This window comes from Schistocerca cancellata, chromosome 4 (genome assembly GCF_023864275.1).
Source record: "Schistocerca cancellata isolate TAMUIC-IGC-003103 chromosome 4, iqSchCanc2.1, whole genome shotgun sequence".
In the NCBI taxonomy this organism is placed as follows: domain Eukaryota; kingdom Metazoa; phylum Arthropoda; class Insecta; order Orthoptera; family Acrididae; genus Schistocerca; species Schistocerca cancellata.
Window position 1 is genome coordinate 842,178,503 of NC_064629.1, and position 21,457 is coordinate 842,199,959.

The following is a 21,457-nucleotide window of genomic DNA, read 5'->3' on the forward strand; positions in this document are numbered from 1 at the left end:
TGTAACACCTTCTCAAAACACTATACATTCATTTCAACTGTTCCTCCAAGTCCACTGTTTTCTCTGACAGAACTACAATGACCTCAAAAAACCTCAAGATTTTTGACATAACTGTTTTCTGAGTATTGTAACACATCATAACGTAAAAAATTATAGTAGAGAGAACACTGGTTCTGCAATGGTTGCAGTGGCCTTCTGTGTCTCTCCACTGTAGTTTTTTTGCATTATGATGCAATACAATACTCGGTAAACTTTTATGTCAACTGACTGGTTGCGGACATCTATGCCGTAATACTCAAGTTTTTTATTCCTTCTCCCTGAGCTTTAATTCCTTCTCTAAATTTTTCTTTGGTTTCCTTTCTGGTTTACTCAATGTATTCACTGAATAATGTAAGGGATATGCTACAACTCTGTCTGATTCCTTTCTGAACCACTGCTTCTCTTTCATGTTCTTCAACTCCTATAACTGCAGTTTTGTTTCTGTACAAGTTGTATATAACCTTCACTCTTTGTATTTTATGCATGGTACCATCAGAATTTCAGAGAGTGTAGTATTCCAACGTATCTTTGGATCTCAACCTGATCTCCCTAAGGTCAACTTCTACCAGTTTATCCATTCTTCTGTAAATAATCCAAATCAGTATTTGGGCACAATGACTTATTAAACTGATAGTACAGTAATATTAATATGTGATGGGACCTGCTTTCTTTGGAAATGGAATTAATACATCCTTCTAGGAGTATGAGGGTATTTCACTTATCTCATATATTTAGCACACCAGGTGGAAGTTTTATTATGGCTGGATTCCTCAAAGGTCTCAGTACCTCTCAGGAAATTTTGTCTAATCTAGGAGACTTGGATATTTCAGTGCTCTGTAAAATTCTTCATTTTTGCTTAGTACTTGCTTACAATCTGAACTTTTGATAATCATACAGTTACTTTTCTTTTCTATAAAGGTATCTTTAATCTTCCAATAGCTGGTGTCTGTTTTCCCCTATTTATACATGCTTATACAAACTTGTATTTGTTCTCTAGCCATTCATGCTTTGTCATTTTGCACTTTCTGTCAGTCCCATTTTTTAGGTGTCTGTACTCCATTTTGCTAGCTTCAGTCACTATGTTTATATATTCGTCTCCTGTGGTAACCAAAGATTTCTGTGAGGTCTTGTCTTTTTATCTATCTGATCCTCTGCTGCATTCAATATTCCATCCCTCAAAGCTGCACATTCATCTTCTACAAAAATTCCCTTCAGCTTTTTCAGTCAAACGTCACCTAACGTACACTCTGAAAATCTCTATACTCTCTGTTTCTTTCAACTTATCCATGAGGCATCTTCGTAATTTATTTATTTTATTTATTTATTTGGTCCTGTTGATTACATATTATACAGCCAGTTTACAAGTAATATAGGACAAGTCAATTGATGCAATTACAGTAGTACATTAACATTTATACATCACATTGCACAGACATTGGTTTATTTTACAAGAACAATTACTTGCATGCAGTATTAAAGCCTGCATTATGCCAAAAACAGTTTAAGTGATTGTTTAAAATAGTAGAATAAGTGACAGTGCATATTTTTATGCTACTGACATATATAAGGAAGTAAATTCTCTTGATGGTCATGGTTTGAATGAATACAAGTTTTAACTGCATTCCTTAAGAAGAGGTTTAAGTGAATGCTCAAGAGAAGAGTGGGATACATGGGAGTTCACATTTTCTTGTAATGAAACAGTCCTACCTTTTTGCAATTTCTTAAGTTTTAAGAAGTTAACCAGTCATTTTCGGTTAGAGACTACATGTGCCACTACAAATGTCAAACATCTTAAAATTTCACTTGGAAAGCTCTGCCTTATCATTATACAAGTATTTCTGTATGAGATGCAAAAATTTGACAGAACATAAGTGATGTTCCATTGAACAATTTGAGGTAGGGAAGCTGGGGTTGGAGAAGCCAGCTTAAGGAAATAGTAGGAATAAAACCACATTACTGTGTCCTTTTTTATTTACATTAGTTACAGTTAAGTGCAAATACCATCACTGACACAGTGAATGTACTATTTGTACTGTATCTTACAAAATATGCTGAAACTGACAGCCATCAACCTCAATGCAAGCATGACATCGGCAAACAAGATTCTGATGCAACTTGACAAATATCCCTGGTGTGTTTCGAACCACATCACAGGCAGCTACAATTCTGGCAATTAATTCCAGCTCCGTATCCACTGGGGTCTCAAACACTAGTGTCTTTAGGTAACCCTATAGGAAATAATCAAGAGGATTCAGGTCAGGTGACCTTGCAGGTCATGGGATACGAACTCCCCTTCCAGTCCAGTGACCAGAAAATACAGCATTGAGATTGTTGCGGACATCCACACTGAAGTGAAGAGGAGCACTGTCATGTTGTATTCATATCATCTCACAAACAGACAAGGGTATGTTCTTCAATAACTCAAGTACAGATGCCCAGTCAGATAGAAGATATGGCCCAATGAGATTGTCGCCTGCAATGTCGGCACAGATATTCACAGCAAAATATACTTTATGGTGTGATTCTACTACAGCATGAGGGTTTCCTCATCCCACACATGACTCTTCCTGCTGTTCAAAATACCATCACAACCAGATGAGGCCTCATCAGTAAACACATGATTTGGAGGAAATCTGGTCGATCAATCCATTGTTGGATCAATCACTAACACAATGCAACCCTTGGTGCAAAGTCAGTCACAAGGATTGCAGGACTTCTTGTGGGTGATACGGATGTAATTGTTGTTCACGGAGTACTCGCCCCAGACACTAGTATGTGCAGTGCCTATTTCATGTGCAATACAACGAGTAATTGTAGTGGGGTCTGCTGCAACATGTTCCAGCAACTCCTTTTCAAATATTGGGTGTGTGAGTGTTCCTCATGTTGTCAGGTCCCTCGTTTCTTCTCTCAAATTAACTAGTCTCCCACATTCATTGAACAAGAGAAATAAACACTCATCATGACAGATGATGCATATTAGGAAATCATTCCCTGTACAGCCTTTCAGCAGTGAGAGTATTGCAATGTACTTCCCCATACACAATATGCATGTCAGTGAGTTCTGCAAAACTGTAGCAGTACTGCTCCATCAAATTGTACTGTATATCTTTGGATAGCACTGAGTAATGAATGGGTCTGTCACTGATTCATACCACGTTCTGTCATGGGACAACGTAAATATGATACAACAGAGCCTCCTTATGAACAAGTGAAGTAAATAAATCCTGCATCATGACTTCCTATTCATCAGGCTTATCATCCTTGTTTCCTTGCAGGAAATAAAGATTGTACAGTACAGCACAGTACATGTAAATTTGTATGCATGTTAGTTGTAAATAAGCTGGAAAACAGTAATGCTAGACAAAGCGATAGACAAGTTTACTTCCTTATCTCCTTAAGTTGGATTCTCCGACCCCAGGTTCCTAACCTAAAATTGTTCAGTGGAGCATTCTCCATATTCTATTACATTTTTGCACACTCTTATGGAAACACCCTGTATAATGAATCTGAAACCTTTCAGTGTCCTGATGTCTGTTACATTTATATAACATCCTTCCACAATTCTTAAACCAAGTGTTGGCAATGATTAAATTATTCTCTGTGCAAAATCCTACCTTTTCCCTGATTGAAGTACTTCTTGGTTTTTCTCCTCCTCCATTTCCCGCTATCAAATACCAGTGCCCATCAAATGTTTCAAATGACTGTGAGCACTATGGCACTTAACATCTGAGGTCATCAGTCCCCTAGATTTAGAACTACTTAAACCTAACTAACATAAGGACATCATACACATCCATGCCTGAGGCAGGATTCGAACCTGTGACTGCAGCAGCAGTGTGGTTCCGGACTGAAGCACCTAGAACCATTCGGTCTCAGTGGATGGCCCAGTGCCCATCACAATTAAATTTTCATTACCCCTAACTACCTGAATAACACCTTTTTCTCATCACACATCATTTCTTCATCTTTATATTTTGTTCGCATATAAAATTGTACTGCTGTGGCAGGCTATGGCTTTGTGTCTGACTTGGTTATGACAATGGATTCACAAAGCTGTTCATAGTAGCTTATGTGCATTTGCATTTTCTTATTGATGATTAGTCCTAGTCCTGCAATACCCCTGTATGATTTCATATTTATAGACCTATCCTCACCTTACTGCAAGTCCTATTCTTTCATCAGAGTATCCTCCTATGGATTTAATGACTGCCTCACAAATTCGAGTCCTGCGGTCAATCAGTTTTTGTAGGTATTGTGAATCTATATGATTTCACACATCCTTAACAATATTCCAGAGATGTTCTTTGCTGGATATATTAACTTCCCTGATATGTCTGCTCACTTCATCCCAGACCATTTCAATAGGATGGGGCTTTGGGATGGCCATACCATATCATTCAGTACTTTCTGTTCTTCTTTTGATGCATTGTAGTTAGTACAGTATGTCAACCTATAGTTAGGGTCATTATCCTGTTGTAAGGTGAACCCTTTCCCTGTTAAGTGCAATCCACTTTGTATTGCATGATACTGAAGTATGCAGTGGTACTGCTTCTGATCCATACAACCTTCTATTTTCACAGTGTCGCCAACTCTATCTCTTTCAAAACATCCTCAAACCATAATAGAACCTCCACCGTGTTTAGCTGTAGGTAGAACACACTGCTGGATTACGAGGTTATCCTGGTCGTGGTATGCCATTATTGCTACCTGTTGTCTCCTGGCAGTGAAGGGTGTATTGCACACCCCCAATAAACTCAGTACACTCTTTCGCAACTTGACAAATAGCTTAAACTGCTTGGCTAAGTGCTAGAATTGCAGCACATTTTTCTATGGACATCTCCACTAGTGGAGCCATACAAGCGATCTACACACTTCAGTGTCACGAACGAACTGACATGCAGGAACCACATGTTATGTACCGTAGCAATGCTTGCCATTCACTCCAGACATCACATCAGTACAGAGAACAACACAGGTGCACCAAATGCAGCATCTGTCAGCAAATAGGTAAACAAACATATCAGAGAGGTACATAACATTTATGTACACAACATTGTTTGTTAAATACTGTTGTATCTCGATGGCCACAAACAAAAATCAAGACATGTGTACAACTGTTGTACTATTCCTTTGCTTTCTCAACTGCACCCATAGTTTAAATCTTATCTGCAGAGAACTAGATTCCATTTATTGCGTATATTGAAATTAATGAGCAGTAGTGTATTTCCATTTTAAAATTATCTTGCCTACCTACTTTATTAAGGGATCATTCTGCACTTTGATCCATAAGTCACCAATTTTGTTTTTCCTGGTGATACCCTCTTGAGTAGTCCTCACATGGAGACACTAATGGGGGACTGTTTTACCTCTGGAATATTTTACCCAATAGGATGTCATCATCATTTAACTGTATATAAAAGCTGAATGTGCTTGAGGAAAATGACAACTACAGTTTCCTCTTTCATTTAGTTGTTCACAGTACAGGAACAGCAAGGCCATGTTGGCTACCATTACAAGGAAAGATCAGTCATCCAATCTGTTGCCCTTGCAACTACTAAAAAGGCTGCTGCCCCTCTTCGGCAGCCACATATTTGTCTAGTCTCCACTCAGATGCCTCTTCACTGTGGTTGCACCCATGGTATGGCTGTCTGTATCACTGAAGCACTCAAACCATCCCACCTCAGTAAGGGCTAAGATTCATGGCCATTAAACTAATACTCTACATTTTGACTTTACCCAGTGACACCCGCCTTTGTCTATTGCTACTATTAGGCTACTGCAAGAGTGTAATGGGTAAGTTCTAGAGCAAAATATTCCTGAAGATAGATCAATTTTTCTCCACTTCATTCTTGATCAGCATCTGTGGCACAAATCACAAACAAAAAGATACATTTCAATATCTTCTTTTGCACATGGGTGAAAAAATAGTCGTACCACAAGAGGGACTGAAGTGGTGTATTTATTAGGAAAATAGAACTCCATTTCAGGGTTTGAGGGCCTCCAAATCACTATTTTATATCTTAATTGATGTGGCCATTGCTTGCCCAGATCACTTGATGGTAGTGCTAGGATGGTTCCTCTAAAGAATGTATAGCTAATTTCCTTCCTCAACTTTGTTTATATGTACTCCATTTGTAATGTACTCAGTGGTAATATACTATTATTGCTTAAAATGTTTTTCTTCACTTGAGATCACTACAGAGACTTCAGGCATTCATATACAGACCCACTTACTTATTTTGTGTATTTCCCTTTTACATGAAAATGAAAAAGGATATGACCAGTTCTTACAAAGGCTTGGGCACTGTATTTACTTCATTGTGTTGTGTAATGTCTTATGTAGTGTACATAATTTCATCACTCATTTACAAACAAATGATCATTTACCTGAGGATTAACAACATATTTGCTGCAACAACAGTCAATTTTCTCATTAAAAACATTGCCAGCATATGAGTTGCACAAAGGGTATTACATGTATGAGATTTTCATTCTGCAACGGAGTGTGCGCTGATATGAACCTTCCTGGCAGATTAAAACTGTGTGCTGGGCCGAGACTCAAACTCGGGACCTTTGCCCACGAAAGGCAAAGGTCCCGAGTTCGAGTCTCGGTGCAGCACACAGTTTTAATCTGCCAGGAAGTTTCGGTATTACATGTATTTACCATTGCAAGTACAAGCTTCAGTGATCCAAGAAATCACCCCTAGGTGAATGATGATTCAGAGGAGAAACGAAGCATTTGATTACCCATTTCCTGGATGTAGTTTTTCATGCAGCAATTTATTTATATCAATACTGATTTACAGACACTGATGTTATATTTTATTAATATTTAATCAGTGTGATAATCACAGTTAACACCCAAATTTCTAAGACATTCAGTATTTACCATTGCAAGTACAAGCTTCAGTGATCCAAGAAATTAACCCATAGGTGAATGATGATTCAGAGGAGAAACTAACCATTTGATTGCCCATTTCCTGGATGTTATTTTTCGTGCACCAATTTATTTATATCAATACTCCTTTACAGACACTGATGTTATATTTCATTAATATGTAATCAGTGTGATAATCACAGAAAACACCCAAATTTCTAAGACATTCAGTTGTGATTACAGGTATTTGTTATGTCAAACGTTTCTGAAAGGAGGAAGAGGAAGGTAACTGTCGATACACGATACAACATACTACAGAGCCGCAACCATCACTGCATCACTGAATTGTCCTCTAAACTTAGTGAAGGTAACACCATACCAAAAATAATTGAAAGCTATCATCATTAATTATCACAGTTACTTTGTATGGTGGCATACGAATGCAGATTCAAGTCTAAGATGTTTGCAGTTCCATTTTTAACAAGATCGATGTTTTTAAGTCGTACTACCGGTACACATGTTTTGTAGATTAGTTTTTTTTCTCTTTTCCCAATTCGCAGTTCCGCACACTTCGAAGATTATGAATGATATTTTTCCTTTAGCCATTTAAACGAAACAGCTTACTTGCAGCAATAATTATGAGATATATAACTAATGCAAATTTCGCAGCTCTTCCCTTTACTGCAATCTTGATGAAACCGAGGCGTCTAAGACGTCGAAATACGCTACGCTGCATAAATGTTTGGTTGCGCATTGCAGATTATGGAAGTGATGGAGTAACGAAGTTGGTTAACAAAAGTTGTGAACATTAAAAACAGTGCTGCAGTAATCTTTCTGAGATAGCGTATGGCATTATGTCGCTTTAAACAGTATCATTCATTGTGCTCATCGAAAAGGGTGCGGAAGTTAGTGTTGTTGTGTAAGAAGCTTATTTATTATCCGGTAAATCACTAATGCTTACCTCCATGTGAGTCAGTTCCGATACATTAGTACTGTGAATGCATTTCTTAAAGCATTTCTCCAGCATACTGATGTAATCTTTTACGAAGCGGTCAACCTACAAAGAAAAGAAGTAGCTATCAACTGGAAAAACTAAAACGTTTACGGTATATTAATAAATTGAACAAGTTTCATACAGAATCATCATTGTTTCCAGCCATAATGTGATGCAATAAAGTAAATCTATTGAAGTTAAATCTCTCCTGCTGTAAGTTCCGCTGATCTCACTCGAGTAATTACACAAACAATAAGAGACAGTTACGCTCGTTGCGCCAAAGATCGTACTAGCTGCCACCAGCGACTTTCTTGCTTTTATCGAGTTTTAGAAACCGGAAACAAGGATCTGATGCAAATGAAAACCACACATGGATTTAGATTTCCTTTGAATGGAAGGAAATGCATTATCGGATACTGGAATCATTTCAGGTTTCGTGTCTTGCAGTGAATGTGTCCCAAATTCGACACTGTCTGCATCTAACGTCTGTTTCACAATGTTCGGAAGACAGTAAATACGACTTGTTATTTGAATCTGAAACTCAGTCGTTTAAAAATCGTGCTTGTCTGTCGAAAGCTGTTTTTCTTCCTAGTCTACGAGGAAGAAATAGCTATAACGTTCTTTATTTCGTTATAACTTAATGATTTCGCTAAAAGGAGAGTGTGACAAGTTTGTATGTATGCGACTGAAATTTTTATATCAACGTAAGCTGGAGCCACGCAGAGAGAAAAATGTAATTACTGTGAATTTTTAAACCGTATTCCACAACAGTTTGTCGTTGCACTGTTTAAATTTGGCTATATTCTACTAAGTAGAATATCTTAGACTTATAGTATAAATATCTAGGACTTATAGTCTCTGACGAGGGTTGCAGTAAACAAGAGATGATGCATAAAGTAACACAAGTTAAGTAAGCACCTGTAAGCCGAATTTCAAGCTTTGGTCAGTTATAGTCCTAATTAAGAAATTATTTGGAAAAAAGATCTTTTTAATGTAACCCGTTTATAAAACAGACTAAAAAGTTTAAAATATTTTCTACTAGCCCCATACAGATTCCTAACACCATACGGATATTCCTGAAAATTTTTGCTGGTGAATTTTTAATAGATGTGACAATACCTGTAAAACCTGAAACGAAAAATAGGGATTGCATTTCACTTTTCTCAACGATAACTACTCTCTACACTCCTTCCCACTATCTACTGCATATTCTCCACGGTTTTCGTTTCAGATTTTGTCAGTACTGTGATAGCTCCTAAAATTTCACAATCACAAATTGTCAGGAGTATCTGTATGGGGTTAGGAATCTGTGTGGGGCTAGGAGGAATTATCTTATACTTTACAGTGCGTTTAAAAACTTGTTATATTAAAAAAAAATTATTGAAAAAATTATATCTGCTTTTAAGACTTGTATGTCTGAAATTTTTCAATCGATTTCAGACGATTTGATGAGGTTACGACAGAGACATGTGCTAATTCCAGTTTTATTTCAGTTTCTCTTAACATGAGTCAACCACTTCCTCCCACGTATATCTTACGAAAACACCGTGAAGGTAAAAGAGAGAATCGAGCTCACACAGAGGCTTACTAGGAATCGTTCTTAGCGCAAAATATTCACGACTGGAACAGGAAAAGGAGGAAACAGCGGTGGTACACGCTCCGGCACACACCGGACAAGAAAGCGAGTTAATATAGCATTGTCATCCACTGCTGAGCTAAGTTGCAAGTTTCTAGTCTCCAGCTTATCGGGAAGTTACTTTCATATCATTTGCAAAATTTGTACCTAACGGACAAACAAGAAAGCGACCTAATAAAAACGTATTGAATACATAAAAAAAACCTACAAAACTGGTTCAAATGGGTCTGAGCACTATGGGACTTAACATCTGAGGTCATCAGTCCCCTAGAACTTAGAACAACGTAAACCAAACTAACCGAAGGACATCACACACATCCATGCCCAAGGCAGGATTCAAACCTGCGATCGTAACGGTCGCGCGGTTCCAGACTGAAGCGCCTAGAACCGTTCGGCCAACCGTTCGGCCACAAAGGCCGGCAGAAAGCTACAAGAATCAATAATACAAAGTGTTTGTTTATATGGTGCGGTCTCGTAGGAAATGAGAAAACAAGACAGAAGAAGACTAGACGACGGCTCTTACAAGGGAACATCCCCATCGCACCCCCCTCAGATTTAGTTATAAGTTGGCACAATGGATAGGCCTTGAAAAACTAAACACAGATCAATCGAGAAAACAGGAAGAAGTTGTGTGGAACTATGAAAAAGTAAGCAAAATATACAAACTGGGTCGTCCATGCGTAAGATAGGCAATATTAAGGGCAAATTTAGGTGAGGAGCGCTGTGGTCCCGTGGTTAGTGTGAACAGCTCTGGAACGAGAGGTCCTTGGTTCAAATCTGCCGTCCACTGAAAATTTTGCTTTCTTTATTTTCGCAAAGTTATGATCTGTCCGTTCGTTCATTGACGTCTCTGTTCACTGTAATAAGTTTAGTGTCTGTGTTTTGCGACCGCACCGCAAAACCGTGTGATTAGTTGACGAAAGGACGTGCCTCTCCAATGGGAACCGAAAAAATTTGATCGCAAGGTCATAGGTCAACCGATTCCTCCACAGGAAAACACGTCTGATATTTTGTATACGACACTGGTGACAGCATGTGTGTCACATGACAGGAATATGTTGTCGACCCACCTAACTAGTACACTTGGCGAATGGGTGAAAAGTTTCTTCTACCTTGCCCGATTTAGGTTTTCTTGTGGATGTAATAATCACTCCAAAAAAAGTGATGTAAACATAAGAGTTTTTCACATAAACTGAAAATAAAAAGTTAAAATTTTCGGTTGAGGGAAGATTTGAACCAAGGACCTCTCGTTCCACAGCTGTTCACACTAACCACGGGACCACAGAGCTCCTCGCCTCAAATTGCCCTTAATATTGCCTATCTTATCCATGGACGACCCAGTTTGTATATTTTGCTTATTTTTTCATAGTTCCACACAACTTCTTCCTGTTTTCTCGATCGATCTGAGTTCAGTTTTTCAAGGCCTATCCACTGTGCCAACTTATAACTAAATCTGAAGGGGGTGCGATGGGGATGTTCCCTTGTTAGTAATGAATATGTAGAGTGCAGAGTGAAAGAGGATCCCAACTAAAGAAATCAGAAAGCGAAAGAAAACTCCCGTGTACATCACTGAAGAGTTCGAAATATAGTGTAAAAATGGTATGTGTATGAGATGAGATTTGGGGACGAAGTATGGCCGTCAAAATACTATGTTAGAAACTTCCAAGTAGAGAAAAAGAGGGAGACCCTGTACAGAATAGAAAATAAGTATTGAAGTAGTATATGCAACGAAGAAATTTGAAAGAAGATTAACACAAGGATAGAGAGGCTTAAAAAATTGTGCTGAGTTTTTGCCACGATCTGTACAGCATCCAGTGGACTGTAGCGATTAGCGATGCTAACTTGCGTTTTAGGGGTCGGCGGTTCAAATCCGGCCAACTGTAATTATTTGTTATTTTGTATTTATTATCTCTAAAAGATTCTAGAAATTAATTATGCATGTGTATGTTGAAATATTCAATATTCGTATAAATGACAATACCCTCCGACCAGGAGTTAAGTTCTATTCATTCTGTGAGTTGGTGTCAGTAATACACGTGCTTTCGGGTGTTGTACTTCACTGAGGACCCTGCTTTAGGATTTTGACTTCATTGTGGTTACGGCGTGACATTGTTTGGTGGAGACGCTGGATACGTGAGTCCGTTTATGCGACATAAAGACCTCCACCTACAAAGGAAAGAACCAGAATACAGACAGTGCATCATTCTCACAGTTCGTATATTCTGGAGACCAGTGAATTTCAAAACATCAGTCAATTGGCTGCTCAAACATCCATCAACGTTTTCTGGAGAAATGGCCAGTACCCGATGAAATGGCCAAAAGTATTCGACCGAGTCGCCAAATACAACAGGTGGGTTGACATCATGTTTATGGCAAAAGCATACTTTTACTTGTATGGCACAGCCCATCAGTGGTTCAACAACAATGAAGAGAATACCAATAGCTGGGACAAATTCCAGACAAAACTGAAGAAAGAATTTGATGACAATCATCAGAAAATCTGTTTAGCAGAAGAACGTTTGAAGAACATAGCCCAACATCGTCACGAAACTACACTCCTTAGGAACTCACACACACGTACATTTTAAACTACACAGTCATACACACATAATGTTTGGTCCTACGCTACTTTGTGAATCTTAATGTGAGAGAAGTTGAAAAAAGTCTCACACACGATGAAGGGAGTCGCAGAAGACATGTACCAAGCTCCTCCAGTAAAATATATCAAAACAACAGAGGAATTCTTCAAGTAGTTCCAGTAAGTCAAGTAAATGGAACGGAAAGGTTGGAAGAAGAGAGATGCAAAATTTCATAGCCGCCAGAAATGTAAGACCGTGTATACAAGAGACAGCAACCATGAATGTTGAACATATGCGTCAGGACGTAACAAGGAAGGATGAAGAACAATGTTTTAGTCCTTTGCACCAATCTCTGTTACCAGTCGAGCAAGTCATGAAGAATGAACTCAGCCAACTCGACAGTGTTTCATGACAGTGAAACGACTATAGGCATCCGACGAACGCAGGTACAACCAACCCCCTCGCTCAATATAACAGCCAATAGGAGAATAGACAAATGGTTCAAATGACTCTGAGTACTATGGGACTTAACATCTGTGGTCATCAGTCCCCTAGAACTTAGAACTACTTAAACCTAACTAACCTAAGGACATCACACACATCCATGCCCGAGGCAGGATTCGAACCTGCGACCGTAGAGGTCACGCGGTTCCAGACTGAAGCGCCTAGAACCACACGGCCACACCGGCCGGCGGAGAATAGACGTTTGGAAGACAGGGGATATCAAGCCGGTATGTTTCACTGTGGACCCCCTGAGCGTGTCATACGCTACTGGAGAGAAATAACACATATGTTTGACGACTGTTTCGCCTGAAGTTGTCATCCATCACAACACTACTATTCACACCAGTCAACTGCAGAAGATTATAGCCGACCTGTACCCTGGACAAGGTTGATCGCCAACACACTAGAGTCTTTCGCTCTACAGAGGTAAAAAGCTCTCGCCTAACCACCGGCTTCAGCAAAACTAAAAAAGGCAACCATCTACACAAGCGAGGCCGCCATCCTCAATGGACGACAGTTACAAAAATGTCAGGCAGTCTCACCGGTGCCTAGCCTATCTGATTGCTAGTCGACTCAGGGACTTCTTTTTCCCTAATGTTGAATGTTTATGATCGCCAGCTCAAGAAGAAAGTGTTCTGTGATACGAAAGTGATATGCTGAAGGTCACAAATGGAATATGTGTACAGACGACTGGGACCTTTATTGCAAGAATTATTATCAATGACAGACTACCGCTCTTCAAAAAGGACATGTTAGCAAAAGACAGTCATAATTTTATTCTCGGATGGAATTTCTTCTACCAGGAACCATAAGCAGTCACAAACTGTGCAAAATCATTGCACAAACTGTGCAAAATCATTGCTACACACTGAAGATGCTGTTCCTACAGACACACATATTAAAGAATGCTCTGTATGGTTCCAGAATGAGATTTTCACTCTGCAGCGGAGTGTGCGCTGATATGAAACTTCCTGGCAGATTAAAACTGTGTGTCCGACCGAGACTCGAACTCGGGACCTTTGCCTTTCGCGGGCAAGCGCTCTACCATCTGAGCTACCGAAGCACGACTCCGCTATATCCTTTCTTTCAGGAGTGCTAGTTCTGCAAGGTTCGCAGGAGAGCTTCTGTAAAGTTTGGAAGGTAGGAGACGAGATACTGGCAGAAGTTTCATACTCTGTACGGTTGTTTGAGAAATGAGACGTTGTTACTCCACCATCATTGGCGAGACGGGTTGCACACATCAGTCGAGATGCTGTGTTAAACAGTGAAACTTTTGCCAATTGCAGAGAGCTACTCCGGCACACAAAGGAAATCCATATTCCCGCGACAACGATGGCCACTGTAGGTGGTTAAGGAGAACTTCGGATTACTAATTGTCATAAGCGCCCACAACTCATCCCTAAAGATATGGCCAGTATAGGAAGGCCAGCTTAGTGTCATCGATAAAGAATCGTACTCAGCTGCTATTATAGACGACTGGGAGGTGGAAGCTACTATCGAACCGCTAGTAGGATCTGGCCTGAGGAACACGTTGGTGGGTGTTAGTCATTCTGCGGAGAATTTTCGGGTGCTTCCAAGTACGGATTGGAGGAAAGACGGACCAAGTTACGCTCTAGCCACGTTTGAATGTACAATGGATAACCTGCTTCAACAATTTAAATGGACAACATGTCTTTGGTATCTGCATGACACTTTCATTTTTTCGAAAACATTAAAAAAATCATGTAAGCCAAACTGACAAACATGTAGAAGTGTGTTCAGACTACAGCTCTGAGTGAAACCGAAAAAGTGTTTCTTCGTCACCCAAGAAATAAAAAAAAATCTTGGGCCACCTAATAATGGCGACGGCGTCCGTCTCAATCCAGAGGAAAACAAGACCAGTCACAGGTTTTCCGACTCTTCAGGTGATTCGTGGCTTGAGAAGATTTCTCAGAATGTACTCGTATTTCTGGAGATTCACAATAGACTTCTGTATCAAAGCACTTCTGTTGCAAGAACTACTACACGGAGATACCAAATTTTCCTGGGACATTGCGCAGGAAATACTTTCATTGTCCTTACGGAGGCGCTTAAATCTCATTCATTTCTAGCGTTGTATGACGAGAATGCTGGAACAGAACTTCATGCTGATGGTGGTGGTTATGTAACAAGAGCAGCTCTAGTACAAATTCAGAAAGATGCTGAAAAGGTTATAGTGTATGTTTCAAGATTACTCTTAAAATCCAAGATAAACTAGTCTGCAACTGAGAATGTGTGCCTCGCAGTTATTTGGGCCATCAACAAATTCACGCCATATTTATTTTGCGAATCGTTCGCTATTGTCATGTCCCACGATTTTCTTTGTTGGCTGGCTAGCCTGAAGTATCCATCATGTCGACTGTCAAGATAGGCACTGTCGCTTTAGGAGTGCAATGTCACAGTGGCATGCAAAAACGATTGTCAATAGGAGGACATTGAGTGACTTTGAAGGATCCTTTAGCCGAACACAGCAGCGAGTACAAGATCTTACTCATCGCTCCATGAAATGACATTACTGGTGTATAAAGGGAACATCCAGCACTGCTGAAAACCATAGAAGCCAGTGGCGGCTCTTACTCATTTTCGCTCATAATATAATTCGATACATGTTTGCTTTGACATTATACTACTACTTTCGTAGGAGCGCTGCCTATGTGCTGATTTCCACTACTGCACATACTTTGTGGGTACTCTGTTATTACTAATTGTATTACTGACGTCTCTTAGTGGTACTACAGGACTGTATCCAGCCATGGTTCACATCAGTAACTGTGGTTCAAGGTATTTGTAGCAATGTATTACACATTCATTCCCCCACCATAGCTCCTAGGTCTGTGCAGCTGACTACCTTGCAGAGGACCCAGATTCGATTTCTGGTACTGCCAGGAATTTTTTCATGGTGGAAGGACTGGTACGGAGTACACTCAACCTTGTGAGGCCAGTTGAGGAGCTATTCGACCAATTAGTAGAGTCTTCAAGGTCGAGACACCCTAAACGACCGAGAGAGCGGGGTGCTGACAACAAACACCTCCGTACCGCATCCAGTGACGCAATTGTCCGAGGATGATACGGCGGTCGGTCTGGCAGGATTGGCCCGTCTAGGGCCAGAAGGCGTAACTTAACTATTTTAGGCATTCTTTCCTTGTGCTGTGTACAGCAAGTATTTGTATTTAGTAAACCTCAGTCTGCGTAGGGGAATAACATGAGGGACTCGCAACCTCCCTCAGATTAACATTTGGTAATGTGTGGTAAATTGTTATGTCGTCGTGTGATCCATTATAGAGAAATGGTGTTGCAAGTATGCTTGGCCTCTACGTTGTTCCAGTAGTAACTAGCATAACTCTCCGTTCTGCTGTCACTAGTAGCTGGCTGATGGAGGTCAAAATTTTTCAGAGTTGCTTCTGCAGTTATAGTGGCCCATGTTAGTGGAGGCGTCACTAGCTAGAGTCTGTGCCTTAATTTCCTGAGTACGTTTGTTGACTGCTGCAGCGAAATAAGTCGTAAGAGGGTGGTGTTTGCAATGTTATATAGGCCTTTGGCGCTTCAGATACTTAAATTTTTTTGAATTTTCCTCTCCTCCAAACAGTGATGACAAACTCATATACACACTAGTTGTTGTCAACAAACACGACTTTCTTCCTTAGTGAGCATTGTATCCACACTTACGATACATTGCTTGACGGCTGCATGCCTGTATCACTGACATGTAAAACATCTCAATGGATTGCATGTGTAAGGTAGTACTCTCAGGCGAATGGAAGCTAGTGTAGCACGATTATTTGTATTTTACTATAAATTTTAGGCAGTGTTTTTCAGCTTTAATACACTCTGAGACAAAGAAAACGGCGCACCATGAAGGAGCTATGCAAATTGGTCACAAATTGATATCTTACAGGTATCGACGGAAAATGCAAAATTGTAAACTTCGGCGGTCGATGGATTAATGTGTGATGCTACAGCGCAATTTCACCGTGCAGCTGGCAAGGACAGTAAACATGGGTCATGTCGATACCAAGACATAAAGTCTTCGCGAATCTCATCCTACATACCCTGTTGGACAGTAACTACGTCTCGCAGACAGGTACATGAATAACATACGCAGATGCTAGCATTTGAGAGAGGATTTGTAGCTAAGCTCAAAGAAGCCAGTTGAAGTAATCGGCGAACCGCTCGACACATCAGCAGAAGCGATGCCACTACTTGATGATGTTAACACGAATGATGAACCACGGCCGAACACAGTGTCAAGAAGGAAGGGGTCGACCTGGGGAGATGACAGAACGAGAGCACCGAGCAATCGTCAGAGAGGCACCCAGAGCCCTGGATTCATCATTATCATAGATCCAACGTGCAGCTAGTGCTCACTATTAATAGGCGACTCACAGAAAGGAGGCTGAGCTCATGACGCCATTGCGCCGACTACCGTTGGCCTCTGTACAGAATCAAGTCTGTTTGCAGTGGTGTCGGGCACATTAAGCCTGGAATCTCATTGACTGGAGAAGAACAGTCTTCAGTGACGCGTAACACTTCGAACTGGGCTGCGATGACCAGCGAAGACATGTCTGGAGGCGCTCCGGCAAGTGATGGTGTAGAGTGCCATTTCATCATCTCACAACCCCTTACAACACAGCGGTACGTTGACGATATTGTACGCCCCATTTTGTTGCCCATCATGACAAACCATCCTGAGCTTGAATTCCTGCATGATAATGTCGCCCGCACACAGTGAGAGTTCCTACTGCTTGTCTCCGTGCTTGCAAAACCCAGCAGCTAGGTCGTCGGAATTCGAACCAGCTGAAAACGTTTGTACCATTATGTGCATGGTCCTCATACCAGCTAGGGATTTTGAAGATATAACACGCCAATTGGAGATAATTTGGCACGACATCCCTCAGAAGGACATTCGGCAACTCTGTTAGTCAATGCCAAGACGAATAACTGCTTGTATAAGGGCCAGAGATAGACGAACGCGCTTTTTATCTTGGAATTTATATTTGAAAATGTTTTGAAACCACAATACATGCTGTGTCTGTTGACTATAGGTTTCCATTAAGGAAACCTTTGACTGGCAGACATGTTGAGGAGAAAGAACTGTTTTTACATAGACGACTTTATCACGTTATAGAATTGCCAGTTTAAATGTCTTCTGCTGTAATGTACCTGTTAGGTTATTGTTTATTGGTCGAAACTAGCAAAAAAATGGAAATTGTCATCAGGATAGCAGCTTTTGTGAATTCCAAATAAAATCCTACTTTGATGAACGTTGGAAGTACGCCCACACTGAAGATTTACACAAACGCTACAGCTATCTGGAGTTCACTAGTCGCTGTCTTCATAACATATCTAACATCAGTGATACCCACTGTATCTCATTCTTAAGCTCCTCTATGTCGAGTGATGTAATTCAACATGTTTTGCAGCTCCATCGTGATCATGAGCACAATTTAACTGGAGCAGTGTCCCAAATGCTCGAGGTGAAGGGTCGCCCAGGCGTCCAAACTGAACTATGAAGAAAGACAAAGGATAATTCAAATGGAAAGCTAAAGTAAAATTATTGTATTACAGCATGCTAATATGTTTGTTGACAAGTTTGCTTGGAATGGTCGTGGTTAACAGCCAAGTTTCAGTCCTATAAACGCCCGCATCTCGTGGTCGTGCGGTAGCGTTCTCGCTCCCCACGCCCGGGTTCCCGGGTTCGATTCCCGGCAGGGTCAGGGATTATCTCTGCCTCGTGATGGCTGGGTGTTGTGTGATGTCCTTAGGTTAGTTAGGTTTAAGTAGTTCTAAGTTCTAGGGGACTGATGACCATAGATGTTAAGTCCCATAGTGCTCAGAGCCATTCAGTCCTATAAACAGGCCTCTGAATGAGAGGTAAATTGATTACAGTTGGTGCCGACAGCAGAGATCTGACAGCTGTACGATACTGTACCAGTTCCCTCAGCATACCACCCTAGGTTACAAGCATTCAAAGCTGGTTAACGGCAGGCATACGCTTGCCACAACTATGGTCGTCTGCCCCAAAGAAAGCATGGTCTAGTGTCGCAAGGAATTTCTTGCTAAGTAAACGGTTGTGTGGAGAAAGATGATAAGAATTGTGTAAATCGTTGGCAAGATTATGGTTGACAATTTCTCTAACCATCTGAATGTTTCTGGTCACTTACACTACAGGTGGTTTGAAAGACCCGAAATAGATGTCTACTCATTCGAGCGTAGAGAGTTTTGGCCTGCAATTCCAGATAGGTAAGCAGTGTTTTCAATCTACTTCGAATCTGGTGACCACCCTGCCGCGCTCGCTGTAGGTCATCCAACACGGAGGTTACCGTATGTTGACCGAGTAACGTCTCAAAAATCCAGTACGTTTCTCTAATGACTATTAACATTCACGCTGTTTCGGAGAATAACTTACAGGTGCATACAGAAATAAACCCTCTTTAACGAATCCCTTAAAATTAAAACTCGTTCATTTCGAAATTCTCTGATGACTTTTTTCCTCTGTTTCGAGCACAGTTGGTGTTATTTAGCACTACATTGTCTTGAAACTGTTTACAACCGTTAACTACTATTAATCAGTGGCGTAGCGTGAGGGAAGACTTTGAGACTTAGTCTCCCCTGTATTCGCGCTTAAAAAAGATGCAATAGTAATTCGTAACAAAAATATAAACAACTTTCTACTAAGAGCACTAAATGTGCAAAGACATCAGTTTTGTAGTCCGCGCCCTGGCACGCTGAGTATTCGTTCTGCCTGCTTGAGACTCGACTGCTTTGTCTCTGCCTCCCTTCCCACCTGTGTGCGTTCTCGGCTCCCCTCCACTTCCCCTCCACCATGAAGGCCGTTGCGCTGCACTTGCTGGCAGGTATAAAGCTTAGTCCCTGCCGCTTCTATGTTAGCTTTTAACACGGAAGTGAACAGTCGCGCGGTTTGTGTTCATAGTCATGCTTGTGTGATTTTAGTGCATACTTTCGTTGTGTCGCCAACATGAGTGAGCCAGCAACTGAACACCTTATAGAATTTTTATTGAAAACGCCCTTTTCTACATTAACGTACGAAAAAAGTGCGAATTGAAGGACAAACGACCTACTCCTATACTCAGTGTAGTTTTAAGTGAAGCCAAACAATGACGCACTTTACAGACAGCCTGGTACGAAAAGTACGCTTGGCTGACTGTGAATGCAGTTAATAACAGATTATATTGTTATATATGTCTTCTGTTTGGTGGTGAAAAGGAATGATGCAGTGAGGGCATTTGTACAATAAAGAACTTTGACAGGAAAGTGTAAAAACATCAGACATCAAAACGTCACCTGCAGAACAAAGAATCATTTCAGTTATTGGGCAAAAGTAGAATTGAGCACGCCCTTTCTGAAGCCGCTCGTCTGACAGCAATAAAATACAACGAACAAGTTGCACCCAGCAGGAGAGTATTGGCTCGTTTTATCCAGGCAATTGTATTTCTTTGTAAACAAGAACTAGCCTTTCGTGGGTATCGAGAAGACGAGTACTCCAGCAACAAAGGTAAAAATCTGGAATTGTTGGATTTACTAGCTCAAGGAGAGCAGTTAATCCGAGACCATCTGTCATCATCTTCAACCTTTAAAGGAACGTCTCCAGATATACAGAATGATGTAATAGAAATGATAACTCTGGCAGTTAATAAGAAAATAAGATCTGAAATTCAGAACTGCAATTTCATTTCCATTCAGGCTGATGCAACATTAGACGCATCATGGAAGAGACAAATGACTATAATATTCAGGTACTGTATTGCAGACAAAATTGAGGTAATATTCGTTGGATTTTACTATGTTTCTGGAGATAAAACTGCTGAAGGCATGTCAAACATTATTTATGCAGTATTTAAAGAATGGAATGTGGAAGGAAAAGTGGTTAGTCAAACATATGATGGCGCTTCAGTAATGGCAGGCAGAGAAAGAGGACTACAACAATTGGTGAAGTAGTTCTGTCCCTATGCGCTGTTTATTCATTGTTACGCACACCAACTGAATTTGGTATTGTTACATGCCTCTAAAATCATACGACAGATACACATGTTTGTAAGTGATCTTACTGCATTCCATTCGTTTTTCAGAAAATCATCAAAACGAACTGTATTGCTAACTGAGACAGGATTTAAACTGCCACATGCAAGCAACGCTCGCTGGAACTTCCGTTCCAGGGCATTTTCAACATCTAGTCATTTCTCAGGCATATATAGTGTTTTTAATTATATATTTGATGATACAGACTCTCAGTGGGACCCATAATCTTTGAGCTGTGCTGTGGGAATGAAACGACAGATGGATGATGCTACGTTTGTCTACTTGCTTTGCTTCTACAAAGGGTGCTTTGTTTATGTTGATCATCTCTTTAATGTTCTTCAGTCAAAATCTGTCAGTATAACTGCTTGCCATGATGAAATAAGAACTGTTATCAGAAACTTACGACAATTAAGAACGGAAACATTCGTTGATGAATGCATTAAATGCAGCTTGTGTTTGAATGGCAACTTATCATTCTGTGACAGTCATAAGACATCTCTCAGGGCACTAACCTACAGACACTAGATTTGCAAATTGTTCAGATGGAAAGGAGGTTTCAAGACTTTCCCCAAATTTCAGTTTGTTGAACTTCTGAACGAAAAGTGTGTCCCAAACTATCAAAAAGAATTCCCAAAGTTGTAACTGCTTCAATTACTAGAACATTACCCTTTTTTCAAACAAGAATAACTTGAAAATGAACTGTGTAACATATACACTGATGAGAAAAAACACTTATCGCCAAGAATCCTATTAAAGTACATTGTCAACAATGA

General features: G+C 40.3%; 2 protein-coding genes across 3 annotated transcripts in view; one reads left to right on the plus strand and one right to left on the minus strand.

Moving 5' to 3' along the window:
• LOC126185197 (uncharacterized) overlaps nucleotides 1-18,077 on the minus strand; it is a 28,809-nt gene extending 10,732 nt beyond the window's left edge. Inside the window, exons 1-2 of one of the 2 annotated variants that reach the window (XR_007536983.1) lie at nucleotides 18,011-18,077; nucleotides 7,878-7,973 (exon numbers count right to left, since the gene is read on the minus strand). Coding sequence is in view for 1 of the 2 variants with exons in the window: in XM_049928073.1 (XP_049784030.1) it covers nucleotides 7,878-7,973; nucleotides 8,053-8,076 (120 nt within the window). In the remaining variant the exon portion in view is untranslated. Of the gene's footprint in view, nucleotides 1-7,877; nucleotides 7,974-8,052; nucleotides 8,149-18,010 lie in introns of those variants that run through there. The other variant, XM_049928073.1, reaches the window with a different exon arrangement.
• Nucleotides 18,078-19,762: 1,685 nt separating this feature from the next.
• On the plus strand, nucleotides 19,763-20,909 carry LOC126184465 (uncharacterized). The gene is made up of 3 exons (XM_049926856.1): nucleotides 19,763-19,795; nucleotides 19,935-20,599; nucleotides 20,735-20,909. The coding sequence occupies exons 1-3, from the start codon at nucleotides 19,763-19,765 to the stop codon at nucleotides 20,907-20,909; spliced, it is 873 nt and encodes a 290-aa protein (XP_049782813.1).
• The last annotated feature ends 548 nt before the right edge of the window (nucleotides 20,910-21,457 follow it).